Below are 24,766 nucleotides of genomic sequence, written 5' to 3' on the forward strand. Positions count from 1 at the left end.
TTCCTAGTCAGGTTCGTTTCCACTGCGCCACAATGGAAACTCCTCCTCTCTCTTTCTTAAGAAAGGAAAAATATCAGGATAGGTTTTTGTAAATTAGTCAGTCTAATACCAAAGTCTACAAGGAGTCAGGTTAAAGGACCCAAAAGAAATGAAATAACCTCTATTCTTTGTTTGCTTTGCTTTTTATAAAGGTTGACAGGGATGGGTGAGAGCAGCTTAGAGCTTGCTACTTACACTGTAGTCCATTGAACACATGAATGCTAGTTCGCAAACTGTTGCTGTTTGGTAAAGAGTACAGAAATGGAGAGTGAGTGCTTAGGAACTTTTACAGTAATATGACATTTTTATTGTACTTTACAAATGCACTTGTTTGTAATGATTAGAAGTTTAAAAAGCAAAACAACAAAAATCTGGTCCTTCACCACAAATAGTTTGAGAAATACTGGCTTTCCTAGTGTGAGGAAGTGAAAAAGAATGTCAGTTTTCTTGCCTTAGAATGATTTTAATAATACCTGCCTCAAATTGTTTGAGGATTACTTGAGGTTAAATAATATTTGGGATACATAATATGTGCCTGCCACTGTGGCATTTATTTCTCACAACTTTGAGGTAAGTTTTGTTATATCATCACCATTTTTCTGAGACTTGTCAGACCTGTAGTCAGTCTCCCAAGGCAATAGAAATAAAAACAAAAATAAACAAATGGGACCTAATCAAACCAACAAGCTTTGCATAGCAAAGGAAACCATAAAAAAGAAAAAACAAAAAGACAACCTATGGAGTGGAAGAAAATAGTTGAAAATAGTGCAAGCAACAAGGGCTTAATCTTCAAAATATACAAACAACTCAGACAGCTCAACAACAAAAAAACAAACAACCCAATGGAAAAATGGGCAGAAGACCTAGATAGATATTTTTCCAAAGAGGCCATATGGATGACTAGTAGGCACGTGAAAAAATGCTCAACATCAGTAATTATTAGAGAAATGCAAATCAAAATTACAGTGAGGTAGCATCTCACACTGGTCAGAATGGCCATCATTCATAAGTCTACAAATAAATGCTGGAGAGGGTATGGAGAAAAGGGAACCTGTACTGTTGGTGGCAATGTAAATTAGTACAACCACTACGCAGAACAATGTGGCGGTTCTCAGAAAACTAAATATAGATAACTGCCATATGATCCAGCAATCTCACTCCAGGGAATATATCTGGACAAAACTATAATTCAAAAAGATACATGTACCCATATGTTCATTGCAGCACTATTTATTATAGCTGAGACATGAAAACAACCTAATGTCCATCAGTAGATGAATGGATACTGAAGATGTGGTACATATACACAGTGGAATACTACTCAGCCATAAAAAGAATGAAATAATACCATTTGCCGCAACATGGATAGAGACTCTCATACTAAGTGAAGTAAGTCAGAAAGAGAAAGATGGGGAGTTCCCCCTGTGGCTTAGTGATAATGAACCCAACCAGCATCCATGAGGACACGAGTTAGATCCCTGGCCTTGCTCAGTGGTTTAAGGATCTGGCATTGCTGCAAGCTGTGCTGTAGGTCGCAGATGCAGCTTGGATCTGGCATTGCTATGGCTGTGGCCTAGGCTGGCAGCTACAGCTCCAATTCTACCCCTAGCCTGGGAACTTCCATATGCCACAGGTGTGGCCCTTTAAAAAAAAAAAAAAAAAAAAAAAGGCAAATACCATATGATTATACTTATATGTGGAATCTAAAATATGTCACAAATAAACCTATCTATGAAACAGAAGCAGACTCATAGACATAGAAAACAATATGTGGTTGCCAGTAGGGAGGGAGGAGGAAGTGGGATGGATGGGGAGTTTGGGGTAAGTAGATGTAAACTATTACTACATTTAGAATGGATAAGCAGTGAGTCCCCCTGTACCGCACAGGCAACTATATCCAGTCTCTCTTGGGATAGATCATAATAGACAATAACGTAAGGGAATGTGCGTATATGACTGGATCACTTTGCTGTGTGGCAGAAATTAGCACAACATTGTAAATCGAATATGCTTTAATCTTAAAAAGGGAAATAAAAACAGAGAGGCAGTAAGTTTGTAATGGGATCTGGATGGGTGCTGGCACTCTCAACCATTTTGCCATGTTCTTTGCAGAGCCTGGCATACAGGGGGCTCCCTGTCACTCCACTTTCTCTGCTTCACTAGAGGTCTGGAGATCCGCTTGCTCATTCCATTACTGACTGACCGTAACTTATTTTGTGACCTTGGGCAAGTCACTTCTTTAAACCTTAATTTTCACATTTACCCTCAGTGGTAGGGATTAGGTTTTATTCTTCTTTGGTTCCCAGCATTTAGCTGGACAGGGCTTGGCATATAATGGGTATAGAGTACTGAGGCAATTGATTACACTAGATGATCTCTAAGGGTTCTTTCAATCTCTACTTTCTGAATATCATAGGTATGTGATATCCTCTTCCCTCTTGAGCATCATGTTCCCCCCTCTCCACCTGGCAGCATGATTTCCTCATGTCTGTCTGTCTTAGGCCATCTTGGAGATAGCCACATGATGCCTGTGTTTTCACTCATTTGCAAAATGTGTCTAGGATAAACCCACCAGTGATAACACAAGTATGGGACAGAAGGGGCTGACTCACAAAGTCAGAAACATGCTCTTACTCCATTCTTACCCGCTGAGGCCTGGGCCTAGGGCAGCACTGCTGGCAGTCCTGCCAGGCCTGAGTAATGGCTGCAGCCTGGAGCAGGGTTTTCCATAAGCTTCATTGGAGTTTCCAGTAATTGGAACATGGCACCTTCTGACTTGTAATGGATGGCAGAACGAGAGGGGCATTTGTCACTGCCTGACTTCCGTGCAGGAAAGAGGCTCATAAGTCACAACTGACAAACCCTTTGATGACTTTTAAACTTCATTTACAGAAAAGAATAGCTATAATCAACCAACAGCAAGCAGTGACTAATCTTGCCACATTATCACTGTGAGAAGCCAGCCTCTTAAGGTGTGGGAAGCGGGAGGAATCCATCCCTCAGGCTCACAGCAAGTGCTCATTGGCTCTTGGACTTGAGAGTATGCCCTCAGCAAGGCTCCATGAGTTTTTTCCCCAAAGCATCAGAAAGTATTAGAAGGTGACCTCCTGGCAGGTACTGGGCACACTTAGCGCAAAGCCATTCTGGGCCAAGAGTAAGAGCACTAGCCAGCTCTTGTATAGAGTGTGTAGAGCTCTGCCACTTCTTGGCTTATATAGGACTGAGTGCTAACCCTTAGTTTCTTCATCTGTTAAGTGGACACAGTATATAGCATCGCCTACCTCATAGTAGAAGACATAGTGCAGTTCCTGGCATGTAGTAAGTGTTCAGCAGGTATTAATGATTAACACTGGAAGGGCCCTTTGTGGTCACATGCTCCAAAACTCATGGTCATGTGGCACCTCAGCAAAGCCAGGATTGATATGCCTATTGCTGGGGGGCAGTGTGAGGAGATGTCATTAGGAGCAGTCTAGTAAATTGGTAAGAACAAAGGCTTGCTGTCCTTTTGTCCTAATCATGCCACTTAATGTAACTATGGACAGATTATTTAAGCTCTCTCTGAGCCTTAGTTTCATCTGTGGAGTAAAGATGATACTAGTATCATCTCTTTAGGTTGTGATCAGGATTCTGAAAGATTATACCTGTAAAGCTTCCAACATAATGCCTGGTATGAATAAAATTGTGCTTTCCCTTTTCTCCCTCAAGACAGGAATTAGTATGCAACTGTCAAGGGAAAAAGAGCACAGAAGAAATTCTATTTCAGACCTTTATTTCTAGCTCTATCCTGCATACACCTATAGGAAGAAGGGCAGAATAGGGGGAACAAAGAGGAGACAGGGGCATGTTTTATACATTGTTCCTGCAGTTCCTCCTGCCAGGCATAGTCTCCATGCTACCACCATGGAAATTTTATGGAGCCTTTTGTGACACACCTGCCCCTTCTCTAATACACTAGACAGCTTTGCTGGGGCTGCGTCACGGGCAGTGGACTCCATCCAGGGTACATTTACTTTGTGGCCCTTGTGTCCCTTACTGGACTGGGAGAGTTCCTTGAGATCAAGTACCAGACTTGTTGCTGAATGAATGAATGAAGGATTCATTTGTTAATTGGCCCAGTGAGTGTTGGGATAGCTATAATTATCATTGAATGGGTAGGTAGGTATTTGGATGACCTCTTTGGTTAAAAACAAAAGATGGAGAATCATTTGTAATTCTCTAACTCAGTACTGGGGATTGTACACCCAAGTTTGTACCTACCCACCCTTTGTTGCCCTTTATCCCATAGCTACAAGGACTGCTTGGCACAGATGCTAAACCTCAGCCTAAGGCCATAGTCAAGGTAGGGTCAGAGTCCAAGATACAGGGAATATAGGGTATATACTCAGTTGATACTGGGGAGAGTTGACTGAGGCCCCAGCTCTACCTTTGGTTTCTGCTGTGGGGTCTCTTCTCAGGGCTAACAGATGCTCAAACCAGTGTTACAGTATAGGACTAGAAACCTCATGGTGTGGCTGGCGTAGAGTTGAGTCAGTAGTTCAGCAAGGCCCGGAACTCCTCTCAGCCAGTGTTCTTTCCTCTCCTGGTCCTATACAGTAGTGATTTGGCAAGCATAGGGTGGGGGCACTTTTATGAAATTTCTAGATTTGCTTCCAGATGCTAATCAAGGGAGAGAACATGCATAGGCTCCCTCCCCAACTGCCTTATTCTCAGGTTGGAGCACTGGAAGACAACCTGGGTAAAGAGCATTAATTAGGGCTGGAGTGTGGAGGATCTAGACTGCAAGGCTAGCTTCATTTGTTTTCATAGGGCATAGAGCAATTGAGTTTCTTATGTAAATATCTACTGGTCCCAGTTATACTGGGCACTGTACACATATTATCTCTAATCCTTGCCCTTCATCCTGGGAGGCTGGTAAAATCCCCATTTTGCAGTTTAAGAGTCAGGCCCAACAAGGCTGAGGGACACGTCTAAGGTTATCTCACATAAGTGGTAAGGCTGGGATTGGAACTTAGTCCTGACTGCAGAGCCTGTGCTGTTTCTGCTATTCCATGTTATTAGGAAACACTGAAGAAGCAGGTTCCTGGAGAGAGGGCTTTCTTAAAAAACAAGTAGAGGACAAGGCCTGTGAGCACTGTTTCCCAGCGTCTCCACAGTGCCAGCACAGAGAATACTGAAGAAATGTTTGTTGAATGAGTGAACGGGATAGGAGTTGGGTAATAATAGAAATAGGTAGGAGTTCCCATTGTGGCTCAGTGGTAATGAAGCTGACTAGGATCCATGAGGACGTGGGTTCGATCCCTGGCCTCACTCAGTGGGTTAAGGATCTGTCATTGCCTTGAGCTGTGGTGTAGGTCACAGACACAGCTTGGATCTGGCGTTGCTGTGGCTGTGGGGTAGGTTGGCAGCTGCAGCTCCCATTTGACCCCTAAGCCACGGGTGCAGCCCTTAAAAAAAAAAAAGAAAAAGAAATCAGTATAATCCCCTATTCATTTATAGTATGTTACAGATGGAACAGAGAACTTTCATATTGATTAATTTATTTGATTTTTATATCAGATTTGAAAGGTAGTCAGGGAAAAGATTATTTCTGTTTTCAGAATAAAGATGACAAGGCTCAGATAAATTACATGACTTGTTGCAGGTCACATGACTAAGAGCAGCAGAGTCAAGCCTCCTGGACCCTTTACACTCCCACCCATCCCAGGAGCCAGCCCTCACTGTTCAGCCTGACAGGAGCTGGGGTTTCTCTTGGGAGTGGAATGGTCAGGAACTAAAGAGCACTCCTTGGGAAATTAGTCCTTTCTGACCAGTAATGATTATTTTGGCAATGCTAATGAGTTGGGGCCTAGCGAGTTTAATGAGATTAATAGACGTTCTGTCATCCCTGGCTGCTTGGTAGCCAGGAACCTCTGGACTAAGGAGGCCCAGGTTGCTGATCAGTATAATTGCTTGGCTTTCTCCAGAAATAGCCTCCCTATCCCTGATAGCTGTTTTCCTTCAAAATTGCCCACATGTCTCCAGGATTATCTAAGGGCAGAGGTCTGGCATAGGCTGGTATGACCATTCATCCCCATGTTAGGGAATAAGGCCAGTGGTATAGTGGTATCCAGCAGGGCTGGCCCAGACAGAGGCTCTAAATAGCACTGGGGGGTGGGGTGGGGGGCATCAGGACCAAAAGTAGCTGCTTCTGTTTTGAAGTGAGTATTTTAAGAAGAGATCCACTGCTGAGGAGGTTTTACAGAATTGGAGAAGTGGGTGTTCTGATGATTGAGTGCCGCGGAGGTCAGGCTAAAGACTAGATCCTGATAGACAGGGCTGAGAGGGCATGAGGTTTGTAAGGCAGAGTCAGAGGCTTAGGACAGCTGAGGCAGTGGCAATGTAGAATGCCAGACAGGAAGCCTGGATTCAAGTCTCCTAGTTACTCCCTTCATTAGCTGGGTGATCTTGAGTAAGTCACATATCTTTGCTGATCCTCATCTTTTTCATCTATAAAATAGGACTAAGAATGTCAGGATCACGGATATAAACTGGCTTTATATCCTAAAGTCCTGTGCAAATGGGAGGCATGGTAATGGAAAAGGGAAAGGAGTAAGGACCAAGGAGAGAGGGTGTGCCTGGCTCAGGGTGACACATTCTTGCCATGAGAATCAGTACCCAAGGCATCTCTCTGCATAGGTTTTTGGGTTCCAGTTCTGGTTTTGCTCTATTAACCAATTAATTTGTCTTAAGCTTCCTTTCCCTATCTAAATTATCTCCTCATAGAGCTGTTGTGAGAATTGAATAAGGTAAGGTCTCTTGACACATCATTGACCCTCAGTAATTAGAGGCTATTATTATTGTGATACCCCCCCATGGGTGGTTCATTTACCTAAAGTTGTGGGGTACAGTACCTTTTAGGGTTTTTCTGCCTTTGCAAAGCCCTATCACTGTTCAGGCTTGAGTTTTGTCTTCCAAACAGCTTCCATTTAAAATGCTTCAATTGGGAAAAATGACTTTTTTTTTTGCCAAATTTCTTCTGTTCTTTTTAGCCTAGAGGAGTAATCCCATCCCTTGGAGCTGTAAATTGCATTTCAAAGCCTGTGTTCCTGGTGGGGTTTAGTTAGCTTAAGGGCCCAGCTTTTATGCAGCAGTTATTTCTCCAACAGATAAAAGCGAAGATACTTATTTGTGGGGGCCAGTCCCCAGTTTTGCAAACATTGTGCCTCCACCAAGCTCCTCACTGTCCTGGAGGCTGGTCTCTCAGTAGTCTAAAAGGAAAGACAGAATATAAGAATCTTAGACATAGATTCAGAGGACCCATGGGGTTCTTGACCCTGCTGCTCACTGGCTATGGCATATCCTGGGCAAGTCCACTCCCCTCTGTTCCTCCAAATAAAGCATCTAAACTCTATACTCATGAAGGTCCCTGCTAATCTGACATTGCAGAAGTCTCTGGGAACAGGTTACATTTTTGAACACCCCCTGCCCCAAGAACAAACCCTCTACCCACCTATCCTTAGCTCATTGCTAAGCATGGGGCCTCTGGGGGCTGCAAACACCTTGCTCTCAATTACACGGCTAATCCATGAGGCTGAGGGAGGGGAGGGAAATAGCTTAGCAAGTCAAGCAGCTTCTGCTGAATAGAATGTCAGTATTTTCTATGGCTCCTAACCTAAGCTAGCAGGAAGCCCAGAAGAGCCAAGAAAGAATTGTGTGGAGAGGATTGAGTTGGGAATGGTTGGTGTGGCGACCAGGATGTTTGGGTCAGAGACTAGAAAAAGGTGCTTGGGGCCTCAGCCCCAGTAGTCCCTCCACTCTGTGTCCCCACTTCAAGGCCATAGCTAGCCCTTCCCACTACCTTCTGGGATATTATCCTCACTGCTTCTTCCCTAACATTTATTGAGCATTTACTGTGTCTTGGGCTTTGTCAGGCTTGCCTCTAACATTTGCAGAACAGTACAGATGGAGACCCACATACAACGTGCCTAAATGTGAGAAGGTTATAACTTAGAAGTGAGGCTGACAGATTGGTGTGTTTGTAACAACCTGGAAGACCCTATTTAGGATTCTATACCTGAACCTGGTGGTTTCAGGAGACCTAGTCTGAGTGCACTTTCTTTTCATTTCCTACCTCCAACTCCATTACTCACTTTGAGGAGCTTCATAGACATGTATGTGGACTCTGAGTTTTTATGAACCCCCAGAGACACCCTTGAGAATATGCACCACAGCAGCAGAGCCTGCCCTGAGAATTGTGCAGGCCTTGAAAGCAGACTGGGGGCTGTAGTTGGGGAATACAGGTGCCTGGAGCATGCTCAGGTAGACATTTCTTCTTGGCTTTGCAGAGCAGCCACAGACGTACATTTTCCAAGTCTCTTCCCTACAGATGAGAAAACTAACCCTTCTGCGACATGGCTTCTGACTGTTTCTCTTTGGCATTGTTCACAGTGTGCTCCAGTCTGACCTTGACCCTCATCTAGAATGGGCCCAGAGATGGTAGTATTAGTAGACTGGAGACATTCAAGTCAGTAATTATTAGATCTTATAAAGAGCTTCACAGTTTGCAAAGTCCTATTGTAAACATTGTCCCAAACCCCAGGTGATAAGAGAAAAGACCATGTAGGGCCAAACACAAAGGACTTTGCTTACCAGCCAAGGAGTGAATGCTGATCCTGCTGTTATATAGCAGGCACAGATGCTCAGCAGAGGTCTGAGGGAACCCAGCATTGATCATGTCCCTGCCAGGTCAGTGGCAGACCTAGCAGTCATCAATAGATATCTATCACCCCTCCTTCTCTTTCTGTCTTAGTCTACACATCTGACCTCATTGTCTTCTTCAGCCAAAGCAGGTGGCATCTCCCTGGGCAAAAACGTTATGGCTTTGAGCTGAACCAACCTGAGAGTTATCTGATACCCATGGAAGAGACCCATGAACTTCTTTTAAAAAAAAAAATTTATTGGGGTATAGTTATCGTGTTGTATTAGCTTCAGGTTCCCATGGACTTCTTACGTACCCACAGATGCACAAGATTAACCTTTGAATGGCTTGTCATCCAGATAGGAGAGGGATTGTCAGAGAACTGTGAGGAATGGGGAACATACATTGAGCATTTCCTGGGTAATTTTCATGGGTAATCTCTTTTGTGTCTCTCCCTGCTTAATAAATGATTGGATGCAAAGGCAAACTGAGTAACAAAAAAAAGCCTGTCCTTCTAGCTCAGTTCCAAACCCACACCAGGCCCTTCATCAATAGCAGGGCCCTCTCAGCCCTCAACCTTTTACCTATGATGATGCACACCTTGGCTACTGCAAGTCCATCCTAGGAGCAGGTTCTTGAGAATCATTCTCCTGTCCAGCCTATGGTTTCCTTGCAGACAGTGCCATCTGCTGGTCAGGAAGTGCCAACTTCTCAGCTGAGAAGACTGAGGAGAAAAGGGTCTCTTACCCTAGTGGGACAAAAGGTATAGATTTCCCATCCTATACTCAGCTCTTCCCTAATTCACTGAAAAGAGGCCCTCTCTGCTTCAAAATATTAGATAAATGGGCAGGTGTTTATGGTTAGCCTAAGTTGTGAGAATATTTCTACACGCTGTGTGGTTCTGAAATAGCTCTAGGGTCAGGTTTTAAGATAGTGTTCCAAAAGGGAGTTGCACCAGCACATAGCAATGAGCAAAAGAGTTGGCCAGAATGTATGAATGCCAAGGCATAATGTTAGGCCTTTCCAATTAAAATAAGCCCCTTTTCCCTTTTCCTCTGGAGCCTGTGCACATATGAAACCTGTCCAAGGAGGGGAGTAGGAGAGATTTGTACAGTCCTTTGGGGTAAAAAACATTGCCTGAGTATAGAGATCAGAGAGTAGGTACAGTATCTAAGCAAAGAGGACAGGATTTGAATAAGTATCAAATGGATAACTCTAAAAAATTAGCTCATTAATGGAGTTCCCATCATGGCTCAACAGTAATGAAACCGACTAACATCGACAAGGACTCAGGTTCGATTTCTGGCCTCGCCCAATGGGTTAAGGATCCATCATTGCCATGAACTATAGCGTAGGTCACAGAGGTGGCTTGGATCTGGCGTTGTGGCTGTGGTGTAGGCTGGCAGTTACAACTCTGATTTGACCCCTGGCGTGGGAACTTCCGTATGCCACACTGTGGCCCTAAACATAAAACAAAATAAAAATTGAAATTAAGGAGTTCCGTTTGTGGCTCAGTGTGTTAACAAACTCGACTAGTGTCCATGAGGTTGTGGGTCCGATCCCTGGCCTCAGTAGGTTAAGGATCCGGCGTTGCCGTGAGCTGTGATGTAGGTTGCAGACACGGCTTGAATCCCATGTTGCTGTGGCCCTGATACAGGCTGGTGGCTACAGCTCTGATTGGACCCTTAGCCTGGGGAATCTCCATATGCCACAGGTTCGGCCCTAAACCAACAAAAATAAAAATAAAAAATAAATTTAAATTAAATTAATTTATTAAGAACAATTCTCAGATAATATGCTGGCATACAGTAAGTAGTACCCTTGAACAATTCATGGGTTAATCTGTATGTAACTTAACAGGCAACCCCCTTTATATCCACAGTTCTTCTGCATCAGTGGCTTCAGCCAACCACAGGAACCATGCAATATTGTAGTATTTACCATTGAAAAATATATAAGTGGACCTTTGGAGTTGAAACCCTATTGTTCGAAGGTCAATTGTATTTAAATTATATTTAGCTCTGGGAGGGAGAGTGATAAAGGTGAGAGAAATGGGCTTTGGGGACCAACAACTTGGGTTTGATTATATGTTCCTGAAGATTAATGAACTTGTTGGAGGCTGGTTTTGGTAAAATATGAATGATAATAATAACATTCATGGAGTCTTGGATTATTCAGTATGGCATGCCCCCTTAGTACATAGTGTGCTCAGTGAGGTTTCTTTTCTTTTTTCTTTTTTGTCTTTTTTGCCTTTTCTAGGGCCACTCCCGTGGCATATGGAGGTTCCCAGGCTAGGGGTCTAATCGGAGCTGTTGCTGCTGGCCTACACATCTGTGATCTACACCACAGCTCATGGCAATGCCGGATCCTTAACCCACTGAGCCAGGCCAGGGATCGAACCCGAAACCTCATGGTTCCTAGTCGGATTCGTTAACCACTGTGCCACGACGGGAACTCCTCAGTGAGGTTTCTTTGGCTCACCTTTTTCGAAATGGCTGGTACCAATAAGATAGCCTTGGTCCACTTCTGGATCAGACTGAGCAGTTTTTATACTACGTTGTCCTAGAGCAGACAGTCCTTCCAGTTACCATTTGACCTCTTTGCTATCATTTCACATCTAAGGAAAACCAGTGTAACCTCAATTAAAGGAGAAGAAATTAATCAAACAGACCAGGGTTCAAATCCCAGCCCTGTTATTCACTAGCTTTGTGACCTCTGACTCTGTGTTTCCTGTCTTACAAAATGTCCTTATTCTGTTTATCATGTCAGTACCAAATGGTAGAACATACATCAGGCACCTGGTATGAAGTCAGCATCCACTAAGATGAACACAGATGGGGAGGCATGTATAGGAAGGCACAAAGCAATCCGGTTTAGCCAGGTTGTGGGCCACGGAAGGCCCTTGAGCCCAGCTTGGGGCCCAGCCTCACAGTGTTCTCTTTCTTCAGGTGGCTACCATGTCCTTAAAGATCCAGACAAGCAACGTAACCAACAAGAATGACCCCAAGTCTATCAACTCTAGGGTCTTCATTGGAAACCTCAACACAGCCGTGGTGAAGAAATCTGATGTGGAGACTATCTTCTCCAAGTATGGCCGTGTGGCCGGCTGTTCTGTGCACAAGGGCTATGCCTTTGTGCAGTATGCCAACGAGCGCCATGCCCGGGCAGCTGTGCTGGGAGAGAATGGGCGAGTGCTGGCCGGGCAGACCCTGGGTAAGCGTCTCTCAGCATGGCCCTGCTCCATCTCTCCATGGGCCTGCACTCTTTAGCTCCCCTCTTACCTGCTTTTCTGTCTCACCACCACCCATAACCCCTGTCTGAGATGTTATAATTTAAATAGTTCTTAGTGACAACACCAGATCCTTAAACCGATGCACCGCAAGGGAGCCTGAAAGGGTTCTAGTTAAAATTCAGATTCTTCAGAGAAAGGGACTAGCACATTGGACTGCATATGATTTAGCCTTTTCTGAAAGCCTGTTTGCTGTATCAGAACATTTACTTATTTATTTGTTTTATCTTTTGTGTGTGTGTGTGTGTGTGTGTGTGGTTTTTTTTGTTTTGTTTTGTTTTTTGTTTTTGTCTTTTTGCCATTTCTTGGGCCGCTCCTGCGGCATATGGAGGTTCCCAGGCTAGGGGTCCAATCGGAGCTGTAGCCACCGGCCTACGCCAGAGCCACAGCAACGCAGGATCCGAGCCGCATCTGCAACCTATACCACAGCTCATGGCAACGCCGGATCCTTAACCCGCTGAGCAAGGGCAGGGATTGAACCTGCAACCTCATGGTTCCTAGTCAGATTCGTTAACCACTGCGCCACGATGGGAACTCCTGTTTTATCTTTTTAAGGGCTGCACCTGTGGCATATGGAAGTTCCCAGGCTAGGGGTTGAATCGGAGCTGCAATTGCCAGTCTACACCACAGCCACAGCAACTTGGGCTCTGAGATGCATCTGCGACCTATGCTGAAGCATGCAGCAGCACTGGGTCCTTAACCCACTGAGCAAGGCCAGGGATCACACCCACATTCTCATGGATACTAGTTGGGTTCTTAACCCCCTGAGCCACAATGAAATCTCCTATATGTAGAGTTTAGTAAAAGGTGAAAGATTTATGTGACCTAAAGAGAAACCAGACTATCATTTACCAAATATTTATTGAGAGTCTTAACATTTGCTAAACACTGCTCTGCTCTAGGCATAAAGAAGGTAGAAGGTTTGTGTGAATGTGCTAATTTGCACGTGGGCAGTTTGTATAGGATGTTAGAGCCAAATCTGAGGCTACATGAAAGTACATGATCTTATTACCTAGATATGTGAACATAGGTCTGAGGGTGTGTGTCTGATGTATGTGTTTATGTGAGTGTACCTGAGAATGCATATAGTGTGAAGTACATGGCTCTGTAAATAAGTGAGCGATTTGTTTGTGACCATGCATGCACGTGTCTGAATGTATATGAATATGTAAACAGGTATATCCATGTGATGTGTGGGTATGAGTAATTTGTGAAGACTTCTATTGTCCATGTTAGTAAAAGTCCATGTGTTTATCATGTAAGCACATAAATTGCTGCACACATGCATAAAGGCGATAGGTGTATGGGCCCTGCTGTCCTGTCAGCTTCTGACTCTGCCCCCTCCCTCTATACAGACATCAACATGGCTGGAGAGCCCAAGCCCAACAGACCCAAGGGGCTAAAAAGAACAGCATCTGCCATATACAGGTGGGGCGCTCTGTCTTGTTTGTCTGTCTCTGTCTGGGTGGGATTGGTCCCTCTTTCCACAGAGGGAGTGAACACTGGTGGTGACGGTGTGCCAAGCCTAGAATTTGGGGAGGCATTTGGAGATGAGGGCCTGTGGAGAGTGGGCTGAGCGGCCGTACCTAAGCCCTGGCCCTCTCCCCTTTGTTTCCCCAGTGGCTACAGCTTTGACTATGATTACTACCGGGACGACTTCTACGACAGGTGAGCAGGGGAGGGGCGTGCCCAGGCATGAAACAGCCAAGCTGGAAGGGTCCTGAGAGATTGCTGGTGCAGCCCACTCAGTCCTCCCAAGTGAGAACCCAAGCCCAGAGTTGTAGACAGGCATCTGCCCAAGGCTGCTCCTCAAGTTGGCAGAGCTGGTACTAGGGTCCAGTTCTGTAGGTGTCCAGGCCAAGAGCTCCCACTACCCTGCACTGTCTCCCAGCTCTCTGACTGCATTTTCTCTTCCTAATTCTGGGGTAGGACTCAATTGGGACTGGACAGCCAGGGCACATATAAATGTCACAAGGTGGACTACAAAACAGGTACAGGGCTAGGTGCAGGGGGTTTGAGCCCTTGCATTTCTGCTGTTTAGTTTCCTTACTCTCTGAGGTGCCCAGCCAGCGGAAGGACCCTCAGAGCTTAGTCTGAACCTCTTAGCTTTATATTTATAGCCAGAGGCCAGCAGTCCTTTGGAGGTCTGAATTAGTCCTTGGTAGGCTGTTGGTCCATCTCCAAGTCTGCCTAGACCCCAACCTCCATGGCAATAGCCACATTCTTTTTTTTTTTTTTTTTTTTTTTTTTTGCTTTTTAGGGCTGCACCATGGCATGTGGAAGTTTCCGGGCTAGGGGTTGAATTGGAGCTGCAGCTGCTGGTCTACAGCACAGCCACAGCAACATGGGATCCAAGCCATGTCTGCAGCCCACACCACAGCTCACGGCAACACTGGATCCCTAATTCACTGAGCAAGGCCAAGGATCAAACCTATGTCCTCATGGATACTAGTCGGGTTTGTAACCCACTCAGCCACGTCAGGAACTCCGACTAGCCACATTCTTGTGTGGAAATTATGGTGGGGGCTGACCAAAACTTCTTTTTACTCATTCTCTTCCTCTCTCCCTATCAGCCTGCTCCAGGCTATTCAGGAAGAACAGAACCTCTCTGAACCTCAGTTTTCTCACCCTTGAGTGATTTCAGGAGATAGTAGTGGAAAGTGCCCTAGCCTGGGAGTCAGAAGACCTGGGTGCTAATGTCAGCTCTGCCACTGAATGGATTCATGACTTTGGGCAAATCCCCTCCTAGTCTGTGAAACGGGCTTGCACCAAGTGATAACTCAGGGCTCTTCCAGCTCTGGGATTCTGTGGTTCAGTGATTCTGACCAAGGCCAGAGCCGCCCCCTCCCCTTGGGGCAGAAATGCAGGGTCTGGGACTGGGTCTGTTCCCAGAGATTCTCCATCTCCAGCCATCACCATCCCAGGGCCGGGGCTCCCTAAACAAAGGAGTACCAAGGCCTGGGGCATTGAATTGCTTAGTGATGGCAGGTTTCCCATAATACACCCCAGAGGCTGCTGTTCGCCCTGCAGAAAGGTGGCAGCAGCAGCAGTGGGAGAAACCCCTACTCAGCCTACTGAGCTTCTGCCTAATAAGGAAAAGAAGCCCTCAAGGGCTGGGTGATGGCATCAGGGGCAGCATGCTCTCTGGGATGAGGGTCTGATTGAGCTGCCTAGCCTGATGTACCTGTTCATTGGTCCTCTTGCAACTCCATTGCTGAAGGGGAGTGAGAAGGATAGGGGTGACTAGGGACCGCCCTAGAATGAGCAAAGGCTTTTGGACTCCAGCTTCATCCTCTTAGATCAACATAGGCCCCTGAGTTGAGGGTCTCGGTACCCTGGCCTTTCATCTGTCACTCCTTCTAACCTATGTTTTTAACCAAGTTCTCCTATGCTTTACCCTCATAGCAGCCTCGGAGGTGCAGGGGGCAGGGAACAGAGAATTTGGGGTCACCATCCTCACTAGACAGATGGGAAAACTGAGGCTCAGGCAGGCTTAGGGATTGGCTCCCACTCCCACACCAGTGTTGAGCTGAGGATTTGTACTGCTTCAGGGAGATTCGCAAACTGACTGGAGCCTGGGGTGGCAGTTGACTGAACAGGAGCTGGGTCAGGTAATAGAGTAGGCCTGGGCATCAGAGTGATCTAAGGAAGTCTCCTTTCTGGGGCTGTTCTTAGTTTGCTCCTGTGTTGAGTGGTGCTATAACTATTGCCACCTGTCACCTCCCCTGTCCTTACCCAGCCTGGATGGTAGGAAAAGTAGAAGTAGTAAGGACTCCAGCTGCTATTAAGTTCAGGAAAGCCCTTCCTCTTCACCCTCAGGGCTTGTTGGGAGCAGGCAGAGGTCTGAAATGCAGGCTGCCCAGCCCTTTACCAGTCATACCTGTGTTGGTCTAGGGTCACAGTGCCCCCTGGTGGCCACAGGCTATGCTGCAGCCTCTGGCCCATTTGCTCTCACAGGCTCTTCGACTATCGGGGCCGCCTGTCACCAGTGCCAGTGCCCAGGGCGGTCCCTGTGAAGCGACCCCGGGTCACAGTCCCCTTGGTCCGGCGTGTCAAAACCACCATACCTGTCAAGCTCTTTGCCCGCTCCACAGCTATCACCACCGGCTCAGCCAAGATCAAGTGTGAGTGACTGTATCTTCTTACTAGGTATTTTGTATTTTTTGTCATTAGCAAAATAATAGAATCACTTTTTTTTTTTTTACATTGGAAGATAGATAAGGGAACAAATCTCCCACAGTTCTGCAGCTCTAATGCAACTCAGTATTTTCATTCATTTTTAAGAGGAAAAGGCCAACATTTGAGGAGGAGGGGCTTGGGTTAGGCACAGAGTCCAGTGCTATGACATGGAGCACAGTGAGGTGTCATCTTTCCTTCAGTAAGGACAAGGACAGGTCCACACAGGCCCGCTCCTCCACATTCATTCTGGTATGCACATGCTGTGGTCAGGCATTCAGGAAATCTGACTGTAAAAGACATATTTATACACCTTGAAAGAAAGATACTACTCTGTAATGCAAACAGAAACACATGCTTGTTCAGGTACACACAGAGATACACATCACACGCCTCCTTTCTTATCCAGCCCCAGTCCCTTTCAGAATTGGAAGATCAAGGGAAGAGATCCAGGTTCAGAAGGGTGAGCTGGTCACTGTAGGAATGGCCTCCAGGAAGTCTCACAGGGAAGCCACAGGCAGCTCTGGCCTTTTGCCTGGCCAGAAAAAGAATTGTGGACAAAGACCACTGGCTTACCTTCTAACTGACAGAACGGGGCTAGGGTCTTGTGCTAGTGTCAAGCTCCCAGCCCCCAGGTGACATCCCTGTACTCCATCCACTCCCAGTAAAGAGCAGTGAACTGCAGGCCATCAAGACAGAGCTGACCCAGATCAAGTCCAACATCGATGCCCTGCTGGGTCGCTTGGAGCAGATTGCTGAGGAGCAGAAAGCCAATCCAGGTCAGCTTCCCAGGGTCCTTGCCCAGCTCAGTGACCAGGGGCACAGGGCAGGGAGTGGGGAGGACAGTGCACGGGGCATGGGCTGTGGCCTCCAATCCCACATGGACCAGCTGTGCTGAGGCGTAGTTTCTGCTGAGATCTGCTCCAGGCTGAATTTGATTCCCCCTCCCCCATTCCTTCCCTCTGAAGACGGCAAAAAGAAGGGCGAAGGTGGCAGCGGCGGTGGCAGTGGCAGCGGCAGCGGCGGTGGCGGCAGCGGCGGTGGTAGCAGCGGCGGTGGCAGTGGTGCTGGCAGTTCCAGTGGTGGTGGCAGTGCTGGTGGTGGCGGCAGTGGCAGTAGTGGTGGCAGTAGCCGGCCACCAGCCCCTCAAGAGGACACGGCTTCTGAGGCAGGCACGCCCCAGGGAGAAGCACAGGCTCGAGATGACGGCGACGAGGAGGGGCTGCTAACACACAGCGAGGAAGAGCTGGTGAGGGGATGGCTGGGAGGGACTGGGACTGGACTTTGCACTCCTGGTGGCAGGAGGGCCGCAGGGAAAGGGGGCACTTCTGAGCTGGTTGGCCACCCTGTGAGCTTCCTCCTTCTTCCTTCTCAGGGGTTCGAGTCCTGGGAGGAAGAGAGGGAATGAGTAAGAGTATTTAGCTATTTCAGCTGCTAGTCAGAAATCTCACTGAGGACTGGGGCAGACCTCTCTGCAGCCCAAGACCCATTCTGGACTCTTTCCCACATGAGTTGGAGAGGGAAGAGTCATGGGCTCAGGCATATACAGTCTGCAGAGTTCAGAGAGTAGGAGGGGCATTGCCTGGGGCAGCCACAGGGATTGTGGGTATCCACTCTACCTGAGGATTGTCTAAAAGCCATTGTTGCCTGAGCATGAAACAGGCTGTCTCAAGAAGGAGTGAGTGAGCTTCCTGTTTGTTGTTGGAATTCTTCAGATTGAGGCAAGGAGCTTATATTAAGTGGGAAGATTCTGAGTCTATGAGATGCCTGTGGTGTGTCTACTGCTTGTTTACTGAACACTTACTGAGCACCAGGCCCTGTAGTTCACACCTTTTAACTTCATTTAACCTTAATAGGAGCCCTGTAGTGTGCAAAGTATAATTCTTGTCACATTTTACCCAATGAGGAAACTGAGACTCAGAGGAGTTAAGTAGCTTGCCCAGGGCCTTGTAGCTAATAAAGTTTGAGCCAGGATTGTAGCCTGGACTTCTTCAGCGGGTCTGTGAACTTTCTCCATGTGGCTGAGTTCCGCTGTAGGGACAAATGGGCTCATGGTCATAACAGTTATAGGGGCCTCCTCATGCCCAGCTTGTCTCTTCTTTGCACCTAGCCTGATACCCTGTCTTACTTTTTCAGGCATCGTAGTACTGCTCCATGAGGGCCTAGTGAAGGTGTAGATTCACCTAAGGTGGGGAGCTCACCAGCCTTCTAGGCTTTCAGCCTGCTCCAGTCTGAGGTCTTTCTGTGTAGAGACGCGTCCTGCCACACTTCGAACTTCCTTGATTGGTCCTTTCTCTCTGCTGAGGGGCCCTCAGACTACCCTGTCAGGATCCCAAGCCAGTCTTATTTAGTTATTTAGACTGGTCTCATAGTTATTCCCTTTGGCTGTCCCTCCCCCTTTCTGAGTGTAGTCTCCATATGTGCTCTGGGCCCAAGGGTAGGACAGAGCTTGCAGTGAGTGATGTATGGTCCTTTGTTGTCCCCTCCCTATCAGGAGCACAGCCAGGATACAGACGCGGAGGATGGGGCCTTGCAGTAAGCAGGTACGGGGGTCCCAATGGGGAAGGGTGAAGTGGATGGAAGGCATGCCATGAAGTAGACCTGGCCAGGGTAGTGCTGTGCACAGCAGTGAAGGTCGTGGCATCCCCAGCCATCCTGCCCTGCCACTTAGTGGTGGGGGCTTGGTGGGTTGCAGAGACAGAAGCAAGGTATGGGCTAGCTAGGTCCACCCAACAGGAGTTCCCTCAGTGCACTCCAAGCCACACTGCCTGTCTCCACTTGTGAGGATCTCCAAGTCTAGTGGAGGAAGACAAACCATTACCACCCAGTGTGAGCAGGATGACAGGGGCTGGGGAACCAGGGGGTCAAAGAGAGGTGTGGTGGAAGAGGTGGTGTGTAGCTGAGCCTGTTCAGGATCGAGAAGCATCTGAGGGAACACCTTAAGCAGAGGCACAGAACTCTGGCAGTCCTCAGTCTGTGGGAAATGGCCAGCAGCCTCCTGTGGCTGCAGTCCCAGCTCTGCATAGTAGGGAGGGGGAGCTGCTCATCACCAGAGGGTGATGATTATGTCAGACATAGGGGTTGGGGTTTGATCCTGTTTGGAGAAAATGCCTGTATGCCCTGGCCCCACAGGTTGTGATTGTAAGAGATGTAGAAACTGAGGCACCGAGGGGGGGTGGGGAGGGACCACATATCTCACAAGATCCCAGGGTGATAATTGGTGGAGCCTAGATTCGAGCCCAGTGGTGTGTGGCCTCGAAGCCCACCCTCCAGTTGGTATTTAGCACCTTGCTGGCCCCACCCTAAAGGGAAGCCAGGCCACACCAGCTCTACTGATACTCAGCCCTGTTGCTTTGCGGGCCATACCCAGAGTAAAACAGGCTTGGATTGAGGAAGACCTCAAACAGCAGAGGTGTCTTTACACAGGGCACATTCATGCTATGAGATGCTCCACTGTTCATCTGTGTTCAGGCAGTCTTTCCTCTTGGGGCTTTTTGGTTTGTTTTACCTGGGAGGCTAGGATTTACCTTGTTCAGCCAGTTCACAGGAGAGGGGCAGGGGGTTCAGTTCAGGTGAAGAAATGAAGGCTTAGGGAGTGGGGACTCTTGTCAAGGTTGCATAGCCAGAAAGTTAGGCCAGAGCCAGAGCACTGGCAGTCACTGTCTGCAAAGAGCAAATACCATCAATTTTTTCCTCTTCCCAAGAGCACAAAGGGGCTCTTCCTCTCAGCCTTAGTCTCTCTTTTGTCTCTCTTTCTCAGCCTGACAGGAGTGATGGCCACCGGCAGGAGAAGGGTGTGCACTGTACCGGGCTGGGCACCCACCCCTGGATGCCACCCCCAGCGGGTCCCAGAGGAGAGCTGGCAGCAGGCACCTCCTCCCTCCCTCGTCCCAACCAGTGCCACATTCTCTGCAGGTGGAGTTTTTGGCATCCCCTCCACACTCCCTTCCTGTTGGCAATGCCCAGGCCAGAGGGCAGAGCACAGTTTCCCTACACTCTGCCTTCCCTCCCCAGGACACTCCCAGGCTGGGGGTTTTTCTATAGGTTTGGAGTGGGGCGGGGGAGGGACAGGGAGGAGACCCTGACAATAAAGAGATTGGATCCCAACTTGCTTTGAGATGGGATGGTTTGTGTTTTCTCATGAAGGTACCCTGGCCCTCTTGTCCATCCAGAAAGCAGGTCTGCTACACCTCCTTCTGTTCTCTCCTTCACTCCTCCCTGCCAGGCAGCATGGTCTAGGGTCTCTCATACTGATCTGCCTGAGCCTTAGTTTCTATGTCTAAAATGAAGGTTAACAATGGTTAGTAGGGTTGTTGGGGAGGGTCATATATGCCATGAGAGCACTTTTATGGTTGAAGTGCCAGATATTTTTCATCCACTTGGTCAGGCAGTGAGTGCTAGGTCCAGGCCTCAATTTCTCACTATTGATCTGATCTTTTCCAGCTCTAAAATGGTTCTAGAATTAGCCAGTTCCCTCCCTTCTGTGTCCTGGTTTAGGACCCTTTTTTTTCACAGGGATCTCTGGCAGCAGGGGAAGAGGTAGAGGTTGAGGCCTTCCATCAGAGATCCAGACCTGGCGTGAAAAAAATAGCTCCTTGGAACTGATCAGAAAACTTGAGTCTGGAAAGATGAAGGTTCCAGAGGAAGGGGCTAGGGCCACAGGGAGCATCTCATCCCCCTGAAGAGCCCTTGGTAGAACATATCCCTACAATCCCTGAACCCACCATCTCTCCTTGCTGTTCAGAAAGTCAGAGCCTTGCACTGGCTAACCCACTTGCACACCTGGGTAGGTGCTCATGCTCCCATCTCTGCAAGGTGGGAACTGCTGCCCTGGACTGGAACTTGGGCGAAGTCCAAAGAAGGGGTTTTGGAGCCTGGTAAACGTCACCCTGAGGGCTGGTAGTGTGTTCCTGTATCCCTGGGGCTTAGTGCTGTGCACCCGTTGTACTATAATAACACTTCTAGTCTCTACAACTGAGGCACTCTTCAGAGCTAGGGGGACAGGTAACAGCAGGGGCTATGGGCTTCCTTAGCATGCTAGACATAGAGGGCCATGAGCACAGCAGGGAAGACCCTTTCCAGGGTTGGAAACATCTGCCTTGTCCAGAGGCCCTGCCTAATTACCTGGGCACCAGGACATATTCTGGACCCAGTGAAAATGGGACATCCAACCTGGCACCCTAGAAAAGTCCCTCAACTACTTCAGACACTGAGAAGGCTCACAGTTGGGCCCTTGAGTTGGGAGGTTCACATCCACAAAACCCTCCATATATATTCCCGTCCTCCCTGTTGTCTGGGGCCAAGAAAGACGTCTATTTCACTGCTCAACAATTTTCACTTTTTCTGCCCAACTTCTGAAAACCAACAGAAGATCGTGAAGAAATGTGATTATTAATAGATCCAAAGGACCATATTTTCTAGATGTTTTCAAGATCTGAAGGAGTTCCCTAGTGGTACAGAGGGTTAAGGATCCCTAGCCTGGGAACTTCTATATGCTGCAGGTACAGCCAAAAATATATCTATCTGTATATCTGAAGCATCAGTGGTGATCCTAGCAGCCATCTTGAAGGACAATCAGAGCCAGTAGGTTTCCTGGATTGTGAGCTAATACCTCCCCACCCCACCCCCTGCTTGTACTGCTGCCAATAAGGTTTGTGACCCTGGTAAGTCTTTTTCCTTGCCAGGTCTGTTTCCTCATCTGTGTAAGGAGTTGGCCTAGATCAGAGATAGCAAATGTGCCTTAGTTAATACTTATTTAGTATAACAAAATCATTTTGAAATTTAGTAACTTTAATGAACATCCATTTAGCTTCTGGTTCTGTGGCTTGGCAGTTTTGGCTGTGCCCAGCTGGGTGGTTCATCTGTGCCCTTATGTGGCTGAAGTGAGCTGGAAGCTGGTTGGGCCTAGATAACCACCCACCTGTCAAGTAGTTGGGCAGTGGGGCCAGCTGGGCCACATGCTCCTAGCATCTAGCAGGCAAGGCAGGGTAAGCAGGTGCCCTTCAAGCTCATGTTTGTATCATGCTTGTAAGGTTCTGTTGGCCAAAGCAGATTATATGGCTAAGCCCATAATTCCTCTTATGGCTATAATTTATCTCAAGCCTCATTTCACTTTCCAATTCAGAACATTTAGTAGCAACTGCTGGAGTGCTTTTTGAGGATTTGGAGCAGTTTTTAGACTGTTAGAAAATAGTTACATGATATTTTGGTCATGTTGTTTATGGGGAAGGAATTGAAATGTGGGTATGAGAGTCATACCCTGGCCAGGTCATAACAAGGACATTATATGCTATGCAGTGGGCCATCTGATGAGACCACAAAAATACAGAAGGTAGAGTAGGGCAAAAGATTCTAAGTCAGGTGTCCTGGGTTTGAATCCCAGCTGGGCCATTGATCGCCTTTGGGAAATCAAAATCTCTACCTGTGGACACATTGTTCATAATAAAATTATTCCATAATAATAAACCACTTCCTGAATATCTGCTGTGTAAAAGGCACATTATACACACACTTAGTTGATCTCCACAACCACCCTTTTAGGTGGATATAGTGTGAACTTTCAGTTACAATTTATAGAAATTGAACTCAATCCTGCTTAAGCAGGAGGAAGTTTACTGTTTCACAAATTTAAAAGCCCAGGGATAGATTTTCAGACCCCATGGGACCTGGGGTTCAAGAGTTGCCATCAAGACTGTTTATCTATTCCTCAGCTCGGCTTCTCAGACAGGTTCTAAGTGGTGGCAGAGCATGGCCACAGGGCGTGAAGCATGGAGGACAGAATCCCCAAAAGGAAAATATGAGTTCTATGGCTGGAAGAAAGGAGGCTTGTGCTGACAAAAATAGGTCTTTATTGTGTACTATGACCATGTTACAGATTTTACAAGGGTAGAGGTTCTAGAACATGGCCCCATGAACTGGTGGTATCTATATCCTCTCCCCTTTATCTGGACTCTGTTTTATTAGTAGAATATGGTGATGGTGATGCTATGGCAGACTCCCAGTCCTGTTTTTAAAGAACTAGCATTTTCCACTTTTGTGTTTGGAGACCCAGCCACCATGCTGTGAAGAAGCCCAGGCCACATGAAGAGGTCATGTGTACATGTATGTTCCAGCTGACAGCCAGTATCAACTGTCAGACACAAGGAAGCCTTCAAGATGACTCCAGCCTAGCCACTATCTGGAGAACCAAGTAAGAATTACCTCGTTGACCCCAGTCAAACCCCAGCACCATGAGTGATTATAATCAAAAACTTGTTGTTGCTTTGAGGCCACTAAGTTTTGTAGTGATTTGCTATGTATCATTTGATAACCAGAACACAAACTGAGACTCAAAAAGGTTAAGTAACTTGTTCTACTTTGGGGGGCTGGGTTAGGAGTATAGACCCTGTGTTGAACTGAGGTTCTATCCAGACTTTGTTGTATGACCTTAGGCATCTCACTGAGCCTCATCTTCCTCATCTGAAAAAAACAGAAAAGAGCAAATACTTTTTTTCCTTAAAAAAAGTAACAGACTATAATTTCCTATTTTCTTTCCTTTTTTTTTTTTTTTCCCAGTCTTTTTAGGGCCATACTGCGGCATATGGAGATTCCCATGATTGGGGTTGAATCGGAGCCATAGCTGCTGGCCTACACCACAGCCATAGCAACACCAGATCCAAGCCTCATCTGTGACCTATACCACAGCTCACAGCAGCGCTGGATCCTTAACCCTCTGAGCGGGGAGCCAGGGTCTGAACCTTTGTCCTCATGGATACCAGTCAGATTTGTTTCCGCTGAGCCGTGACGGGAACTCCATCTTTCCTACTTATTTTTATATTCACCTTGTTTCAAAATGTATTTGAGGCAGCTTACAGAGAAAAGTCAATAGAATATTATAAAAATGAAGCAAAGGAAGGTAACAGCAGGAAGGCCTTTTTTTGGTGTTCCAGTGTCTATTATGAGCAGTTACAGTCAAGAGCAGTGTGTCAGGGAGTTCCCGTTGTGGCTCAGTGGAAACAAATCTGCTATATTATTCATGAGGATGCAGGTTCGATTCCTGGCCTCACCCAGTGCGTTAAGGATCTGGTATTGCCGTGAGCTGTGGTGTAGGTTGCAGACTCAGATCTGGTGTGGCTGTGGCTATGGCATATGCCTCGGGTGTGGCCTTAAAAGACAAAAAAAAAAAAAACAAAAAAAAAAACCAAGCAGTATGTCATTCCAGTCACCAGTCCATGGAGCCCAGTTTGTATGAATGAGTGAATGGATACCCCTTCCCCCTTTTACTGGTCAGTGGGCTCTTAGTACACACACACCCCTCCCTGCATCTTGACCTCGGTGTACCTCCTGTGGGAGCCCAGATGATCAGGGTGCTGGGTCTTGTTTGGGGAAGTGCACTGGCTCAGAAACTGACAGGTTACCCATTCTTACTTTCTGACCTGGACTTCATCTTTTCTCCACCCACTAGCCCCTTCTAACAGTAAGCCCCTTTATTCCTCATACCCCACCTTCAGTGTCTTTTCTACACCCTACACACCCTAACATCCAGCTCCCTGACCACACAGGAAGCTAGCTGCCTAAGGTGAGACTGTCTCATTCATCCTTGCCCA

At 47.1% G+C, this 24,766-nt stretch overlaps 2 protein-coding genes across 18 annotated transcripts in view; both read left to right on the forward strand.

Annotated features, from left to right (window-relative positions):
* Positions 1-20,288, forward strand: part of RALY (RALY heterogeneous nuclear ribonucleoprotein) — a 94,593-nt gene extending 74,305 nt beyond the window's left edge. For 6 of the 16 annotated variants that reach the window (XM_021077811.2, XM_005672868.4, XM_003134403.6 and 3 more), the window contains 7 exons: positions 11,665-11,929; positions 13,361-13,433; positions 15,963-16,129; positions 16,847-16,960; positions 17,150-17,430; positions 18,676-18,724; positions 19,942-20,288. In XM_021077811.2, coding sequence (XP_020933470.1) covers positions 11,674-11,929; positions 13,361-13,433; positions 15,963-16,129; positions 16,847-16,960; positions 17,150-17,430; positions 18,676-18,720 — 936 coding nt within the window. In that variant the 5' untranslated portion in view covers positions 11,665-11,673 and the 3' untranslated portion in view covers positions 18,721-18,724; positions 19,942-20,288. Of the gene's footprint in view, positions 1-11,664; positions 11,930-13,360; positions 13,434-13,625; positions 13,674-15,926; positions 16,130-16,846; positions 16,961-17,149; positions 17,431-18,675; positions 18,725-19,941 lie in introns of all 16 variants that reach the window. The other 10 variants (XM_085003636.1, XM_013985298.3, XM_005672865.4 and 7 more) reach the window with 2 other exon arrangements.
* The window catches only part of ASIP (agouti signaling protein), a 177,591-nt gene continuing 171,500 nt past the window's right edge, over positions 18,676-24,766 (forward strand). The window contains exons 1-2 of one of the 2 annotated variants that reach the window (XM_085002864.1): positions 18,676-18,724; positions 19,942-23,370. In XM_085002864.1, coding sequence (XP_084858990.1) covers positions 23,273-23,370 — 98 coding nt within the window. In that variant the 5' untranslated portion in view covers positions 18,676-18,724; positions 19,942-23,272. Of the gene's footprint in view, positions 18,725-19,941; positions 23,371-24,766 lie in introns of those variants that run through there. The other variant, XM_005672859.4, reaches the window with a different exon arrangement.

Source organism: Sus scrofa, chromosome 17 (genome assembly GCF_054392235.1).
Source record: "Sus scrofa isolate SSC_HxYL_T2T_F1_AM1 chromosome 17, Sscrofa_HxYL_maternal_Yorkshire_Landrace_v2.0, whole genome shotgun sequence".
NCBI classification, from domain to species: Eukaryota; Metazoa; Chordata; class Mammalia; order Artiodactyla; family Suidae; genus Sus; species Sus scrofa.